This window comes from Sebastes fasciatus, chromosome 16 (genome assembly GCF_043250625.1).
Source record: "Sebastes fasciatus isolate fSebFas1 chromosome 16, fSebFas1.pri, whole genome shotgun sequence".
In the NCBI taxonomy this organism is placed as follows: Eukaryota; Metazoa; Chordata; class Actinopteri; order Perciformes; family Sebastidae; genus Sebastes; species Sebastes fasciatus.
Genome location: NC_133810.1, coordinates 9,042,570 through 9,060,189, shown reverse-complemented (window position 1 = coordinate 9,060,189; position 17,620 = coordinate 9,042,570). Strand labels below are relative to the sequence as shown.

Genomic DNA, 17,620 nt, shown 5'->3' with positions numbered 1-17,620 from the left:
AGGTTACCTGACTGCAATTAAAGTGGCAGTAGGCAGTATATTTGTGCCATCATTGGGCAAAAATTCCCTAATAACCTTTCAGCATATTGTAATTCAAGTGAACCTTCAGCTTTAAGCGAGCCAACAGATCCTCCAACTCTCAACTCAGGCACTTTTAGTCTCGCAAAACATGTATACAGCAGGCGCACATGCACATGAGACCTGGATGAATACCTATAGCCCTGGCTCCTGAATGAGAATATTAATGGCAGCAGTTTGCACTATAGGTCTGAAGCATACAACCCTTTAGGCTCATTTATTGTATGGGAAATAAACGAGCAAGCATGTAGACACCAAAATGTGACGAATGCTTTCTGGCTGAAAAAGTGACATTTTGTGATAACTGATTCATTTGCCTTGGATTCAACAGTTGAATGTGGCTTCTAATCACCACTGAGGTTACCTGACTGCAATTAAAGTGGCAGTAGGCATTATATTTGTGCCATCATTGGGCAAAAGGTCCATAATAACCTTTCAGCATATTGTAATTCAAGTGTTCTGAGAGATAACGAGACTTCTGCTCCTCCGGTTTCTGGCTTTAAAAAATCTAGCCTGTGACGGGAGACTTGGCCAATCACAGGTCATTTCAGAGAGAGTGTTCCTATGACTGTGCTCTGGCTCGTGGGCTGTGCTTGGTATTTCCTCAACTATCTGCTTCCTCTCCACCTGGAAGCAGATATGGAGCCGACATCCAGCTGCACAATTACGCCCATTCATCACTGTGCTATCTGTGGAAAACTGGTTGTAAATCCCCAGAACCTTCAGCTTTAAGCGAGCCAACAGATCCTCCAACTCTCAACTCAGGCACGTATAGTCTAGCAAACATGCATACAGCAGGCGCACATGCACAGCCCTGGATCAATACCTACAGTATAGCCCTGGCTCCTGAATGAGAATATTAATGGCAGCAGTTTGCACTATAGGTATGAAGTATATAACCTTTAGGCATTATTCATTCGTTGTACGGGAAATAAACAAGCAAGCATGTAGACACCAAAATGTGACGTATGCTTTCTGGCTGAAAAAGTGACATTTTGTGTTCGCTGATTCATTTGCCTTGGATTCAAAAGTTGAATGTGGCGTCTCACCACCACTGAGGTTACCTGACTGCAATTAAAGTGGCAGTAGGCAGTATATTTTTTACCATCATTGTGCAAAAATTCCCTAATAACCTTTCAGCATATTGTAATTCAATTGTTCTGAGAGATAACTAGACTTCTGCACCTCCTCATGGCTCTGTTTTCAGGCTTTAAAAAATCTAGCCTGTGATGGGAGACTTTGGCCAATCACAGGTCATTTCAGAGAGAGAGAGTGTTCCTATTGGCTGTGCTCCGGCTGGTGGGCGGTGCTTGGTATTTCCTCAACTGATCTCAACATGGCTGCTGGTCACAAACTTTCTCATTTTACGGCTAAACAGTACACTAGAAGATGTTTCTGAAATCATTTGAGGAGATAAATAGGCATTACAGTAACAGAATATTGATTCATATTTGATCAGCGCTGCCAAGTTTGACCGTTTGATCGGAGTTCATGAGCGATTGACAGCTGTTCAGAGACGGCAGGCTCCGGCTTGGCTCTGATTGGTTCATTTCCCCCAGTGTGTGAAATCTTGCAGATGCCATTAGGACACCGGAGGCACATGATTTTTTTCAGATTACCTGCACTACTGTCAGGATATCGTGACCGTTTTATAAAAATAACTTTTTTGTAATCATATTTTCTCCATTTCTACCCACTGCAGCTTTAAAAGACGATTAAACAACGCATAAGAGCAATACATTAGCACCATACCCAAATATATATGAACATATCACAGTTGAAGTCAGTTACTCCTGCAGGGTTTTTTCGATCCACATCGTGTCCTGAACCCTGTCAGAGCGGTTCTGCAGCCCACCCTGGGGTCACAGTCAGCGGGTTGAGAAATAATGATGTAGCCCAGAATAGTGACTCAGTCGGGCTTATTACAGTTTGCAATCTGGTGTGTAACTTATTAGCTGTCTCGCGGAGAGCCATTACGGCGCGGTGTCCAGCAGATTATGGCTGCTTGTTGTGCTTCAGAGACGACCTAATAGTGGGATGACTCACACACTTACAGATTGACACTGAAGACACACTAGCGTATAGCGCACACAGAAGAAAAAACCTCCACTGTAACATTTCTCCCCTCGCTAAGCATTTAAAACCCTGCAAAAGCCAGAACCAGCTCGAAGCAGCGTGTGTGCATACATGCATGTGTGCAATATGTCATGCACGTTAGTTGGATAAAGCTAAAAAATTTCAAGCATGACAATAAAGGTCTAATCTTCTGTTGTGTATGCAGGCTGAGGAAGGCGTTTCACACGCTTCCACAGGTCTTGCATGACAGGCTATTGTTAGTGCAGCCGTCTATTTAACTATGTCTCCAGGCTGGATTTAGACGCATCAACATAAGCATGGAATTAACTTTTTGAGTGAAATATATGCTGTAGTCAGCTTTGTTGTTTGTGCTTATTAAGTTCATAGGGGATAACTGGATTTTGAGTTTTTGTCAGAGTTGCAGTGTTGATACTTGATCGTGGACAAATACAGTTTGTGCATTAATGTAACCAAATAGCAAGTGTTAAAGATTATGTATGCACATTCAGAGTACCGACCCAGCTTGGTCTTACAAATGTGATACTTTATTGACCCCAGCTCCTGAAAGGTCAGACTCAGCGACAGAACAGCAGATAGGAGTTCAGTGTTTTGCTCCAGGACGTTTCAGCTGAGTGAGGGCTGAAAACAGGTTGTTTTGGTAAAAAGCGCCGTCTCTCTTCTCACTTGACTTCCCAGCAGCTCACATTCTTAAATGGTGAAACAGAGGGAAGCCTGAGCGCTGGAGGTAGATGCAGAAAAATATTCACTGCCAACTTTCCTGATTCAATACAAAATAGTTTACATGCAAAGATTAACTCAGTCAATAGATAGGCGAAGTCCATCCCCTACCGGTGGACCCCATGGGACCTTATTTTGGGAAAAAGATTTACAGTAGTTAACGGCAATCACACATATGATGTCTGTCAATTTAAAACATCGTTTTGCAAGTCAAGAAAGTGTCAATTTGTCGTAGGTTTTGTCGTAGTATCATTTAGTGTTGTGTGAAACTGCTCAGTGAACTACGTCTCTCGTCTCGCAGAATATAAGTCACCAACATTAGCTAGCTATCTAACTTAGCTATGTTCCATGCACAAATGAAATGTTATCTTACTTGTTAGGTTTCATCCAACGACTCCTGGTCTTTTTATCAGCCGGTAAGCGAAAGAACGAGCGAGAGCCGTTGCACATGTGAGTATATCCCAGTACGAAACACACGGGCATCGTAGCTTCAGAGAGAGAGACGTCACTACGCAGACTTTGAATATTAGTGCTTGCATGAAGGTGCAATGTTTTGACGGTTGTGACGTCACATTTGTCACGTGTTGTGTAGTGACGGAAGTTTTACTTAGTTCACTTTACTTATTTTAAGCCCAACCATGACTTTTTCCCTTAACCCAACTAAGTGGTTTTGTTGCCTAATCCTAAGTGAGTTGCTTTGTTGACCCCTGCTGGTACTGCATGTTAATACAGGCGTGAAATATTCACGTCTCTGTGAGGCAAAACGTGGCGCTAACACACTATCCTCTGGTGGACAGGCGGGTGTATTACACACACTTTTCTCCCTATACATAGAGTGGAAATGACCCAGTCCTTTTTTATAAATTCAAGGTAGATGCTGCAGGCTTCAAGCAATCTACATATAAAGAGCCCTGGATGACAAGTCCATATAAGATTTAAGCAGAATAAATTACATTTTCATATCAATTATAACTCCCCACTCGTGAACAGTGGAGATGCTTGGCATCACATCGTCTGAACCCCATGCAGAGCTCGTCTAATCAGGAGCAGGATTTATTTCCGCACAACAAAGCTATCCCCTCGGGTAAACCAAACCCACTTCCTCCTCCCTTTTTTTTTTTTTTTTGCTTTTACGCCTGGTGACTTTGATTTGTTTGGCTTTGCAAATTTCCCAAAGAAATATAATGAGGCGTACTCCAAAAACAAAGGTAAAAAAAGCATTACAGATGGTGAGTCACACTCTTCTGGGCTGGCTCTTTCGCCATCCTGGTGGGGCTGACATGATTAGTTTTAAATTGAACTGATGAAACTCTTTCTCATGGGCACACTGGCACTCATATCCAGAGAAATCTAACATGATTAACATGAGGCCTATGACAATGACAAGCACTTAATATGACTGACACTGAAACCAGTAACTCGCACCATTAGACACTGAATCCTCTTTATTCCAGAGACATTTTCCTGTGGCCGTCAGCTCACCTGACGAGTCCTCTGTACTCCCCGTAGACAGCAGGGCCACAAAATGTGGGCAACACGGTTCATTTGAAATTCCGATCACTAATGTTGAACTTCTAGAAATGACCTTTACCGCCGCATCCCATATGAACACAGCAGCTGAGCTCAGAGCATCAGCAGCGCAGCTCTGAGCAAAGAGTGCTCGCTGCCTGAATGGAGGAAACTGACGAAAGAGTCAGCCGAGAGGGAGAAACGCGTAGAGGGGTTACGGAAAGGTCACCTGGCGTATCTGTTTTCTGCAGTGAACTCAGTCAGCCATCTGCCTGTCCCTTTTATGCAGTCAGCCCTCACTCCGTATCTTAAAACTTGATAGTGGTTCTTTTGCTTTTTTAGTTGTTTTGTCAAATCACATTTGGAAAGGTGGTGTGATTCAAGACTGTCTTGAAATGTTGCCTCACACATTTCAATATCTAGTTCCTCCTGTTCACTGAAGACATTCAACACATCAAGTAGAGAAAGTCTGAGTTTGAGAAATCATTAGTGATCAGCTTCCTTTGAAATGAAAATGGTTTGTTGCTGAGGCAAAAGGAGAAGATGAGATACCTGCTGTATGAGAGGCAGCGAGTCTAAAGGAATAAATTCTATTAAAGCTCTTTAATTTGATGTTCTGATCAGCTCTGATGTAGACTGAAAAAAAGTGGTTGAAAGCTCTGAAATTGCTAGTAAGTGCACATTTGAGATGAGATTATCTTGTGACACATTCCGCTCCCAAGGTCAAGCAATATCTAACGAAGACTTTAAAGAAACAGTGTGTAGCAGTCAGTAACACAGTCATTTTTAAGATATAATAATATCTAAGTCTTTACCATATTACACTGTTTGCTACAATCTGATGGCACAAAACAGAGAGACAACCTTGTTCTTTCAAAGCTAACTGAGCAAACGTTTTCAGAAGATCTGACTAATGATGTAACAAGTACAAGTTTTGAAGCAGGCTTTAAACGTTCCCTTTGAATCATAGACTGTATATAAGAAGTGGATGTAGTCAACATGACCTCACCCATTGGTTTGTGGGCTAAGGATTTGGAGGATAATTTACTTGAATAAAGTTGGAGTGATCTTGCAGCCAGCATTTAGTGAGCATTTACAGCAACGTCCATGAAACGATGAATGGTGCATGGAGGTATATCGATGTTTCAAAATGTGATATTCGAGAGGGAATCTTTGCCTCTTCACATGCATTGATTTCTGGCTCCTGCAGCCATGAATGAAGCTTCAAAGAGCAACACAATTATTTGCGGCTTCTAGTGGTTCTTCAGTCGGTGATGGTTATACATACTGCCCGCATTTTTCTCCACAAAGCGCCTCTGAAGAGCCATTTATGCTTTAGAGGGGTGTTTTTCTCGTCGTTACCAATGCAGACCTCTTTCATGATGTTTGCTAACACTGCGCCACAAACGTAGTCCTGTTAGCCAGGTAGACCACCCTGTTCTGGCACCGCTGATCCACCTGATATCCTATTTGCTCTTGCAGCCGTGTCATACAGCCTGCGGGGGATTTCTGGATTTAACAAGTCACTTGCTGTTTGTGTGTCTTTGCAGCCCCACCTGACAAGCAGGATGTGGGATTTAACACCCAACGGCTGCTGATCTGGTCACGAAAACTTGTCAGAGAAAAAGCCAAAAGTCAATATCAGTGTTGAGTAAGAACGGTAAAGAGGGAGAGGAAGAGAATAGAGTACGACACAGACAGGAGGAGCCTCTTATTCTTCCTCAGTCTGGAGATTGGGGCTTATTACTACCTCACAGCCTGAAGCTCTGTCTCTTCTATAGAGACAGAAAGTGGCAAAGAGAGAGTGTCAGACAATGATTAATTCTGAGGTAACGCAGAAGCTAATAAGGATGATATCTGGTCTTGCTAAAGCACCACAACCTGCATTGTGTTCTTTCTGAGGTCCCGGTGCCTTTTCTGAGAGGCCGACACTTTCTTTTCCTCTCTTTTACCGCAGTCTGAAAAGGCACACTTGCAGTTATTTCTCTGCAAAAACCAATACATTAACTTTTTCTATTGCCGCTGCCATATGTTTTTTGTCACGTTTTAATTGCTTCAATGGCGTCCTTGTTGTTGCTCACATTGCTGTTTCCTAGTCTTTGTTTGTGTCCGTCTGGCTTATGCCTGTTGTTAAGAGTTTTATTGTGACTTTTTTCTTCTACAAATTGCCAGACTTTTCTCCCCTTTTCTCAATTTTAGTGATTTATTTATCCTTTCACCCAGTTCCCTGCATAATGTTTAAATCAAAGGACCCTGCACCGGCATGTTTTATCCCAATTACTACCAATCCTAAATGGTTTACTTCACAGCTATCCATTTAGCTTTTTAGATTTATTTCTTACTGCCATTCTAGAGAGCCATTGGTTTCCATTTATTTTAATACGGCACGACAATAAAACCAGCTATTAGCAGTTTCTGACTTTGGTGTTATTCAATATTGTTCTTTTTCTCAACAAATCCCATAAAAAGACAAAAACCAACAATGAATTGATCCACCTACAACTGTTGTCTGTGGATCCAAAGCCTGATATAACTTATTCTTTTGTGCCTATTTAATAGCCTGACAACAGTCTAATTGACTATCACATTACACACAGTCATCTGAGCCATTGTTAACAGGAAGTTATTGATTAGCTGAAATGTGCAAACACACTGGTAACGTCCTTGAATGAACCTGTGGGCCAGTTTCAGGACGTGATTGTTGAAATCAACCCTACCAGACTGATGATGTCTGGATATTCCCGTTCTAGCTCCAACTGCTAACAGTCATCATTAATTAGATCTTTTCTTTCTTAATTAGTTCCAACTTGTCTGAGTAAAATCCATTTAATTGTGAGCTGTCTGGATCGTCAGCTTTCGACTGGCGAGGTGTCAACCCTGCCTCCTTTCTAAAGGGCAGTGCTTATGAGCCTTTTACATTACAGTGAATGGCAGTTCATAACCTTATCTTTCCAGGCTACTGTGCTGTATAAATCCTCTTTGGGGAAACACCCCTCCAGAGCATCCTGAGATTTATCACGTCTTGTCATAAAAAAAATAAATAAATGAGAAAAAAGGATGTGTATCCTGTTCACCTGGAGTGTCTGTGAGATGACTGGGGTTAGAGCGTGTGATGCTGATGCTGATGCATGGCTGGCAGACAGACTGACACCCCTGGTCTCTTCAGTATCTTCCCTCAACCACACAGAAACAAGAAATATAGATGAACGAATCGCTGCCGCATCCAAGCGTCGTGAAAACACTTTGGGCAAAGGCGATCCCCTCGGTGGATCTATTTCATGCTACATAGACATCTGTCGGAGGACGCGGCTGTTTGAGTGCAGGCAGATAGGTCGGCGGGATGATAGCAGAGATTTTACTGAAGAGGAGCGTCAGTTTGAGGCAGCACTCAGAGTAACAGCATGTAGAGAGGTTTGTTCCAAAATGGGGCATGCACCATTTGGGAAATAAAGTGACACCCACTTTTACAAAATGATTGACAGCAGAAACTCTTCACCTTCTACTTTTACCGGGTAGCAGCTGACAAAACGGATGACTCTTTTAAAAAACGTTCTTCTCATTAATTGTGGAATATTTTCTAAAAATACATAGATGTCAGTAGCTCAATACTTCATATGCAAATGATTTAACTTTAGAGCATGTGGCGTTCAGCATTCACAGATGTTATCTTTTCTGTCCCTCCCGCCCTCCTTTGTAATCTTTTTTTAAATACTCAGCAACTTGCAGAGAAGGAGGCATGCTGAGTGGGGACTGATTGTCGTACTGGAACTGCTTGTGTAATTTGTAACTGTGACAGCAAACCTACCTGGAGCGCAGAGCTGGGACAGAGAGCAGGAAGGAGAGCTCAGACTGATCACTTGAATTTGTCTCAGAGCTCAGTTAGAGGCCTTCCCCTGCTGCCGGTACAGACAGAGACGGAGAGGCTGCAGGGCTGCATGCAGCCATCATTTACATGCCAGTTTGTAGTTGGAGACTCTGTCTCTTTCAGTTGGCATCCCCATCGGCAGGACGACGTCATTAGTCAGGTCCTTCCAAAACTCTTACAAATCAATGTTGAAATATAAATTAACTTTATGATGTGACAATGCTACAGTTTGGTTTGGTTAGGCACACAATTGACTTGGTTAGGTTTAGGGAAAGATTATGATTTGGATTGAATACATGCTTTGTTAGGGTTAGTGAAACATTATGGTTTGGGTCAAAATTACCACATTGTTAAGATTAGGGGAGCTTTGTTGTCATGGTTACAATAATGAAGATTTGGTTAAGGTTAGGGAACGATGTGGTCATGCTTTTAAAAAAAAAAAACTCATTGCAAACAGGAAACAAACAGCTGTGTTAAAGTCTGATGTTTTGTTGACTCATTTATCATTCATCAGTATTTTTGATGTATTTATTTGAACATGTGGGGCAATATTTCTGAACTATAGATCCTGGCTTAGGATGCTTGTCCTTTTTTAGACTGGGTTCAAAGCTCAGACATAAAAAAAGATTAAAATAGTTTCACCAAAGTTCTCGAAAAACACTTGCTATTTCAAAAATTCACTAATAAAATACTACGTATTGAGTAATATCGAAAGGATACTTTAACAATCACATATTGTCTTCATAAGCCAGACTCTGCTCCTTGCAGTGAGCAGTGATCTTCCCGTGTGTGTGTGTGTGTGTGTGTGTGTGTTGTTGTTTCCATGTGTTCATCCATGCATCCATTAAGAAATCTTTGCAGCCAATCAAAATGAAGCAGTGGCTGAAAATTAATATTTTAACTCGACCTAGAAAGAAGCAGCTTCTGGCTGAATGTAGCTGACGCGTCTCAAAGGCACGTGAGATGTCACCTTCCTCCCTCTGACTGCCTCATCTTAAAGTGTGATGGCTAGCAGATGGTGCTTCACCGTACCTGAGCACTGCACATTATAGGCATTTAGCTGACTATTTCCTTCAGTGTTAGAGTAGCAAAAGACAGGAAGCTTCAGTTTCCTGGACTGACAGCACCTCAAACAACCCCAACAACAAACTCACAACCCATATGCACCCTGAGACAGTTTTTGGTTGCTGTAATCTTTCTTCAAGTCCATAAACGTTAAGTGACTCCTCTCAGATGCAGCTCCAGTGCAAGACCGCAAAAAACAACATTCACTAATGCCTGTAAAAATACACTGCAGTGCTGTATGTGATAAGCAGTCCATTCCCTCCTGTCTTGTATTCACCTTTCTTTTTAAAACTTAATATCACAAGCTTGTAATTCAACTAATAACTGGCTGGTTCGGTTAATAATTTAAAAAGCCTTCAAACCAATTTCTCTGCAGCGTAATATAAAGAAAATGAGATTGAAATTTGAGAAAGTAAACGATTGAAAAAAGGAGACAAGCCGTCTGCAGGCAGCTCTCTACAGGACTCCTCGGGCCCATGACAAAACGTTTGTGTCCCGAAAATTGAAAGTTGTGAAGAAAGAAAGATGAGCGATAGGGAGAGAAGGTAGCTGCGATGTGAATCGATTGTATTTAACTTTCAGCACTTTGAGTCTGTTTATAATGCAAGTCCCTCGCTGAACAAGTGTGATCCGAGCAAAGCTGCCAAAGGGTGCACTGGTTTTAAAGAGTCTGTCTCTTTAAGCTTTTTAATATGCTGGTCAAATAATAGCTTCCTCGTAGAGACTTTCTGCCTCCTGATGAATTTCAAAATGGACTATTCACTCCAAAACAACAGGGCTCTGTTGGTGTGTGTTCATGTGTACTCATGTATGAATGTGTGTAGCTGTGTGTGGCCAATGCCAGGGGGGGCAGGCAGCACATTAAGACAGTGACTGGCAGATCTCATTTGGTGTTTAATTTCACACGGGTGAGCTCTCATCTGTGAGGGGCCATTATCCTCGAGGCTAGCTAGCTGATAGTTCCTTGTCAAGTGATGTTTTTACACTGACAGGACATGGTTTTGTGTATGGTTATCAGAGGGCTACATCCACGTCTGAGAAGTGAAGTCAATGCAGAAGTGCCTTAAACTTGCATTATTTCTAATAGCCAGCAGGGGGCGACTCCTCTGGTTGCAAAAAGAAGTCAGATTGTATAGAAGTCTATGAGAAAGTGACCCTACTTCTCACTTGATTTATTACCTCAGTAAACATTGTAAACATGAGTTTATGGTCTCAATCGCTAGTTTCAAGTCTTCTTCAATACAGCATGATGTTCATTTAGTAAGTTATGGTCCCATTTAGAGTCAAATAGTGAATTAATGCAGCTTTAAGTGTGTGAATGCAGGACTTAAATTTAGTTGAGTGTTTTTAGATTGTGGTATTGCTACTTTTAAGTAAGACAAGGATCTGAACGCTACTGGTGGTTAGTATGAAAAAAAAAAAGCTTGTTTCTTTTTACTGTTCCTGCAAAAATTATTTAAAAATTGAAATAGAGAAGTCAAAACAAGAACAAGATTATTTTGTCAGTGACAATTACCTTTTATTGAAAAATTGTGAAAATTGATGTAAGATTACTTTTGATAAAATGTTCCAAATAAGTGTTTATATAAAATGCAAAAATAGATATGTATAGCAGATAACTCATTTTCAGCTATAGCACAGGACCAGGATATTTACAGGTCAAGGTGATTTCAATATTCAATAATCTAGTGAAGAGCCACTGCAGACATTTAACACCATAAACACCTGCTCTGTTTGAGATGCATCACGTGTTTTGTGCCCTTGTTTCAGTTCAATTGCAAACTTTATGGGCCCCTAAGGGAAATTTGTTTTCAGACTGGTTCTGCAGTAAAACACACAATAAAGTCACATAATAAAGTATAAGACCACAGTAAAAACACTAAACACATTACCACACACACACACACACACACAACAAACAGCCGTGTCACACAGTGAAACCATTAAAGCCTGCATCAGCTGAGAGGACCACCCAGAGAAGTCTGATGGAGTCCAATAAATATATCTCATCAGTGCAAAATGCCAAGTTTTTCTGGAGGACATTAGACACTACAGGGGGTGGACACAATAACGGAAACACCAGTGCAATGCAGTACAAGTACAATAACCCTGCAATAAATACTACTTATGCAAAGCTGATAGTATTATTTTTTTGTTGCCACTGTGTCACTTTGCTATTAAATGTGTCTTCAGTTTGTTTTCTTGGTGTATTAGATTAGATTTAAATTTTTTTTTATATATTATTATAATATTTATTGAGTCTTTGTTTGTGCATAAAACTAAAAGTACTGTGTATGTTAACTTATAGATAGAAAAAGTTAACACAAAAAGAAAAAAAAGAAAAAACAAAACAGAACAGTCATGGTTATACTGTAAGTGTCTATTATCAAAGAAAAGTGTTTACAAATCCAGTATCTCGTAATTTATACAGCAGTTAGTCCATAAGCATTTCCCACTGTGTCATAAATCATCCATTTCTTCCAATTACTGCCAAAAACATTTTCTCTCACTCTAAGCTAGAAAGTAATTTTTTCCATAATATAAATCTCTCTTATAATTTCTACCCATTGTGCTATAGAAGGGGTTTCAGTCTTATAACAGTTTCTTGTTCTTACTTGTGATCAATAATATCTTGGTTAAATATCTACCTTTATAAGTGACATAATCCTTTATGTTCCTCAGGTACATAACCTTGCATTCCTTAGGTATAGCATATCCCAAAATACCTTTAATTGTAACATGTACGTTTTCCCAAAATGAGTGTAATTTATGACATTCCCAAAAGACTTGTGTATGTTTTTCCTTTCTATTCCCACATATCCTCCAGCATGATTGTTGTGAACCAGTTTGCTTACTCTTTGTATAAAGAAGCGGGTTAGATTTTTCCACCCAAACTCCCTCCATGTCCTTGAATTTGTTGTGCTTCACACATGCTGAGCCGTTCAGTTCCCCCTCCCATTCAGCCTTAAAGTGCAGCACATAGTAGAGGAGGCTTTACAGCCTCTCAGATTTTGGTATAGCACTGAGATTACCTTGAATCTCGTCCCGCCGTTTGTGGTCGCCCTATTATTAGAGTATTAATATGAACGTGATTTAGTGATCTTTTTCCAGGTGAAATGAATGGCTGTCTGGTTCATTCACTCTTGAGTTTAGGTCATCCAAAGCAGTACCATTTCAAACACATTTTAACATTTAATTATTAAATGACTGCTTGCCATTTCTTTATATAATTTACCAAAGGAACTAGTCATTATCTGAAAAAAAAGGTGCAGCTACTTCAGGTGCTTTTTTCTCTCTAGCGTCGCACACAACAGTACAGCCGGGATGCTTTGTATATTTTTTCCTGAAGATGTATGTGTGTGTGTATCATAGCAGTGAAATTGATCTTCTGAGTTTACACACACTCCACCATTTGCGACTTCAGATGGCTGTGTCTTTGTTGACATCAAAAGATTCCCTGTGTCCTTTGTAATACAGATAATTATTCCCATCAGCGTGGGCTTTGATGTTCATATAGCTGTATTACGCTGTGTATTCATGTGTGTGTGATCAGTTTATGTGCGTGTACAGTATATGTTCCATTGGGTGTAACTGTGTGTCTGCATGAACAACATGGCAGGTATTAGATTCACATGTCCTTTATGCACTCTTAAAATTACAACTCCACAGGCATTTAGTAGAGGGATTGGAAAATGACACAATATCAGTTAGAAGCTATTGACATAGTTATTGGAATCATATTTTAACCTTCTTTAGGCAACGACATCTTCTCCTGTCATGTCATTCCTGGAAATGGAAAATGATTAAGGCTGTATGATCTCTCTAACATTTGCTCTCCTCTGTCTCACTTATCCTGCAGACATATCTGCAACAAATTCTATGACACACATTCCTAAACACACAATGAGTTCATTGAGCGTGATTTCAGCTCATCTGTCTTTATCTTCTCTGTAGACAACACAATGATGTTAGTTTCAGAAGTAAAAAAAAGTAATTAAAAATGCTTTTGAATGCAAATACGGAGATTGAAATAACACAAATAAGGAGAGAAGATTTACAGTTAAAGTTACATAATAACACACAACATTGACAAGGTTCATTTAATTATGCTGATAGCAGAACATGAAGAGGATTATGTCTCAGTTTTATAGTGCTCAGATACAGTAGACACCAGTAAATTGTTCCATTCCCCTTATGAATATGAAAAGGACTAATAGAGCTGTGCAAATTGTTTTATTTTTGGAAACTGCAGCGGGTATAACAAAGTGAGTCTAAGGACTTTATGTACTTTGTGTTTTTCACTTTTCCACTCAGGTAGACACTCATGGGCAGCCTGGGTGTTTGGGCTGTGGCTGTGGCCGCACTGCTGGGAACCTCAGGGTGCTGGCTGGCTGAAGGGCACAAGAGCAGCAGGCGAGGCAGCGCTGATACAGCCACAATGTCACGCATCTCCTCCCAGGAACCACACTCCATGGTAAATATACTCTGCAATATACACACACACACACACACACACACACACACACACAATGTACTGCTTCCCACCGAGGACATCGCCTTCACTCTCTATCAAGCTAGGGAAACACTTACAGTGATATAAATCAATCATATAAACCGTAAATCGAATCAGGGTTGCGAGAAAAATGAAGTGAATATAAATAGTCTGACAAAACACATCTGTTGTCAGATTTAGCACAGCTTAACTTCTGTGAAACAGTGCACTGCTGTCTGTGCTTTTATTTTTGCTATGGGAGAAGTCCGCTTGTGCATTTTAACTTATTGGTACACCCATTTTAAATAGGATAATTTCATTTCCAAGTCAATGGACCACTGATGCATGTCGATGGTGTCATTGTGAGGCACTCTGAATGTTACTTTGATATGTAAAACAAAGAAAAAATATCGTTCAGACTTAGACTCCAACACAAATTACACGGAAGCACCAAAACCTTTAACCTATAACTTTGCGGTTTTGGTGCTTCTGTGTAGTTTGTGTTGGAGTCTGAGTCTGAACAGCGTAGCCACATGCGAGCGCGCATGGGACACCGACCCGGATGGATTTATACGTGTAAGAAGTTACAAACAGTCCCTTTAAAATCCAGCAAACCAGCTGGGTTTACAGTACAGCCAATACATATTTAATACATCATAGAGGATTGTGTTGTGTTAAGCTGTTGTTATTTGGACGCAAAATATATCATAATATGAAACAATTAGTGTGAAATGTATCAGCAACAGAATGATCAGCTAGCTACAGACATAAATCATCTTTGTCTAATTTCGTCGTGCCAAGTTTGTGTTTAGTAATACAGTGCAATCAACACCTCTTGACGAAGAGGTGAGGACCTCCAAATTGCCACCACAGGGATCACTAAATCATATGAAAGCACTGTTTATAGATTAAATGTCTTTGACACACTCTGAAACAGATTTATGGAAAACGTACTTGCTGAATATAAGCGATCGTAATAAATGTAATGCAATATCTCTAACTCTAACAGATTTTAGTGTAACCCTGCCACCATTGTTTGAGCTGTATCTTTATATGTGAGGCAGGACCTCTGTTTTATCCTTGAGGCAGTTGAGAGAATAGGGCCACAGGGTTGTCTAGTTATCTTGCAGTGGGATGGTTAAGTGGTAATAGGTCAGGTCAGGTCTAGTTGGCAGTGTTTATATAGTAATTTGTAGTTTTATTTAACTGTGTTGGGTATTTTGTCATACACACATAATCAAGATGAAAAGGCTTACTGAATCCTGTCTGATTCAATTCATATAATGCACAATTTATTTGTGTCTGCTTTTTAACATAATAGTCAAGGCCACTGACTGACACTCACTTCTGTTTCTCTTCACGTGCACTGATCTGTTTAAGCTAAATAGACAATCAGAGTGATTTCTCTCAGTGACGGGCGCCAGCGCCAATTCAACATGCTGAATCGACCGAAAAAACTCTGACACGGTCAGACTAGAGCCGACAAACTATAGGCCCACTGATGCTCACCGACGGCCCCAAATTGTCCGACCGCCGCCCTCGCCTTGATGTGTCAGGTTCTTTAGAGTAAAATAAACAGGGTGTGCTTTAGGGCGTGGCTACCTTGTGATTGACAGGTCGCTACGTGTTTTTCTTTCTTGGTACTTAACTAAACTTAACCCTGTCACAGTGTATTTGAGTTCAGTTGTACTTAGCTCCACCGTCTTGTCTCTCTTCTGGTTGCAAAATACAGAAGTTTCAGTCTGTGTTTGTACTCCCTGATGATGTGTCTTAGTACAGCCATCTTTGCACATGCAGCTCTGCACAGAAACATTGTTGGGCGAAGTTTGGACATTCAGTTTGATTAAAGTACAATGGCGGATGAATGCCTACCGAGAGGTGTTTGTTGTGCATCTAACATGTCACACCTGCTCTGTTTAATTTGGTCTATTGTACGATCTTAATGGTTACAACTAACAACACCAAGCAAGTAGCTTTACATCTCCTACTGTTTTTTTGTGTGTCATGTTTAAACCCAGCTTTTGTTTGTTCATGTGTTTACAACAGTTTGAGATAATTGCTTAAACAATCATTGGCAGGTTTCTGAATGAGCTCGCCTCGTTGCATTTATCACGATGGCACACAAGAGCTTCACGAGCTAAAGAGAGGAAAAAAAAGACTTGCCCTTTGAACAAAGGCCAGCAAGAACGAAGCCTTTAACAAATGTTCTCTGCATAACAGAAACATAAAACCCTAGCAGGTTGTCAAAAAGACATACGCACAGACAGACACATACCACACAGCCCCGCGGTCCTCCTAATTCTTTGTGAAATGAAGCATGTACACCCCGTGGTCTGTTCTAAGTCTGACTCACTTCGGGCTTTGCCAAGTTGGCAGCAGGCTGTGGAATGTAATTTTGCCCTGGTGGTTCTATCCCCTGAAATCCCTTGACGCAAAAAAACAAATTCCCAGGCATCCCCTCCTCCGTCTATCTGTCCAGAATTGGAACATAAAAAGCTGTCAATTGGCACCAGAATTTAAAGTCGACCCTGGGGTGAATCATACGAATCCATGAATTCACATGATTATGCAGGATGCATTCTCAAAGCCGTCGGGAATGAAGAAGTTGTGCCAGATTTTCTTTTTTCTTTTTTTTTCTTTCTAAAATCCTCCCCAAAACAAAACAAAACATGTAAACAGAGGAACAATAGAATCGTATAGGGGTGTGACAGACTGGAAAAACAAGAGTGAGAAATGAAGCAAAAAAAAGTCCAGATGAAAGCCTTTTGATTTTGACCTCTTGTCAACTTCCTGGAGGCCAATTTGGATACTTGCAGAGCAAACAGAATGCCTGCAATGTGTTGACGAATCCACACTGGGTTGGTGGCAGCTTTGGTACAATTAGGGCACAACTACTTTAGAGGCACAGTATTTATTTCTGAAAAATAACATTAATTCATGTCTTTTTTAACATTAAACAGTGCACAAACTAGTGGACTACTTTATCCAAATCCTGGAGGTTGTGATTCAGTACTATTATGCCGGTAACCTTGACCGGCTGCAGAGAGCACACACACACACACACAGCCAACAGCAGCCAGGTTTAATTTTGGTCTCTCATTAAGTTACTCACAGAATTAACGTTGATTACCGACAGCTGCTGCCGGTGACGTTTGTCATTTTAACCAGGTATCAGAACACAGAGTCACTCACACTGGTACTCCCAGATACATTTTCACATTCACACTCTTCACCAGCAGTGAAGTGCTCGCACAGTAGAGCCCTGGTATATAGACCTTTTTCACACCAGAACTCCATCTTTAAAAACATTATTTTCACCTGTGCTTTTAAGTCAAAATGTCTGATGTGAAAAAAGGTTGATTACCTGCTGCAGATGGAACGATGCAAGTATATGTATATATTTATTATTGGAGATCAATTAACAACACAAAATAATGACAAATATTGTCCAGAAACCCTCACAGGTACTGCATTTAGCATAACAAATATATGCTCAAATCATAACATGGCAAACTGCAGCCCAACAGGCAACAACAGCTGTCAGTGTGTCAGTGTGCTGACTTGACTATGACTTGCCCCAAACTGCATGTGATTATCATAAAGTGGGCATGTCTGTAAAGGGGAGACTCGTGGGTACCCATAGAACCCATTTTCATTCACATATCTGGAGGTAAGAGGTCAAGGGGACCCCTAGCCAAAATTGAGCGCAAGTTTGGAGTGTTATTTAGCCTCCTTTGAGACAAGCTAGTATGACATGGTTGGTACTGATGGATTCCTTAATTTGTATAGTTTCATGT

At 40.7% G+C, this 17,620-nt stretch overlaps 1 protein-coding gene across 4 annotated transcripts in view; it reads left to right on the top strand.

The window, feature by feature from the left end:
* fstl4 (follistatin-like 4) overlaps window positions 1-17,620 on the top strand; it is a 339,103-nt gene that overhangs the window by 107,123 nt on the left and 214,360 nt on the right. For 3 of the 4 annotated variants that reach the window (XM_074610970.1, XM_074610969.1, XM_074610968.1), the window contains one exon: window positions 13,646-13,805. In XM_074610970.1, the coding sequence (XP_074467071.1) occupies window positions 13,656-13,805 (150 nt within the window). In that variant the 5' untranslated portion in view covers window positions 13,646-13,655. The remainder of the gene's footprint in view (window positions 1-13,645; window positions 13,806-17,620) is intronic. The other variant, XM_074610971.1, reaches the window with a different exon arrangement.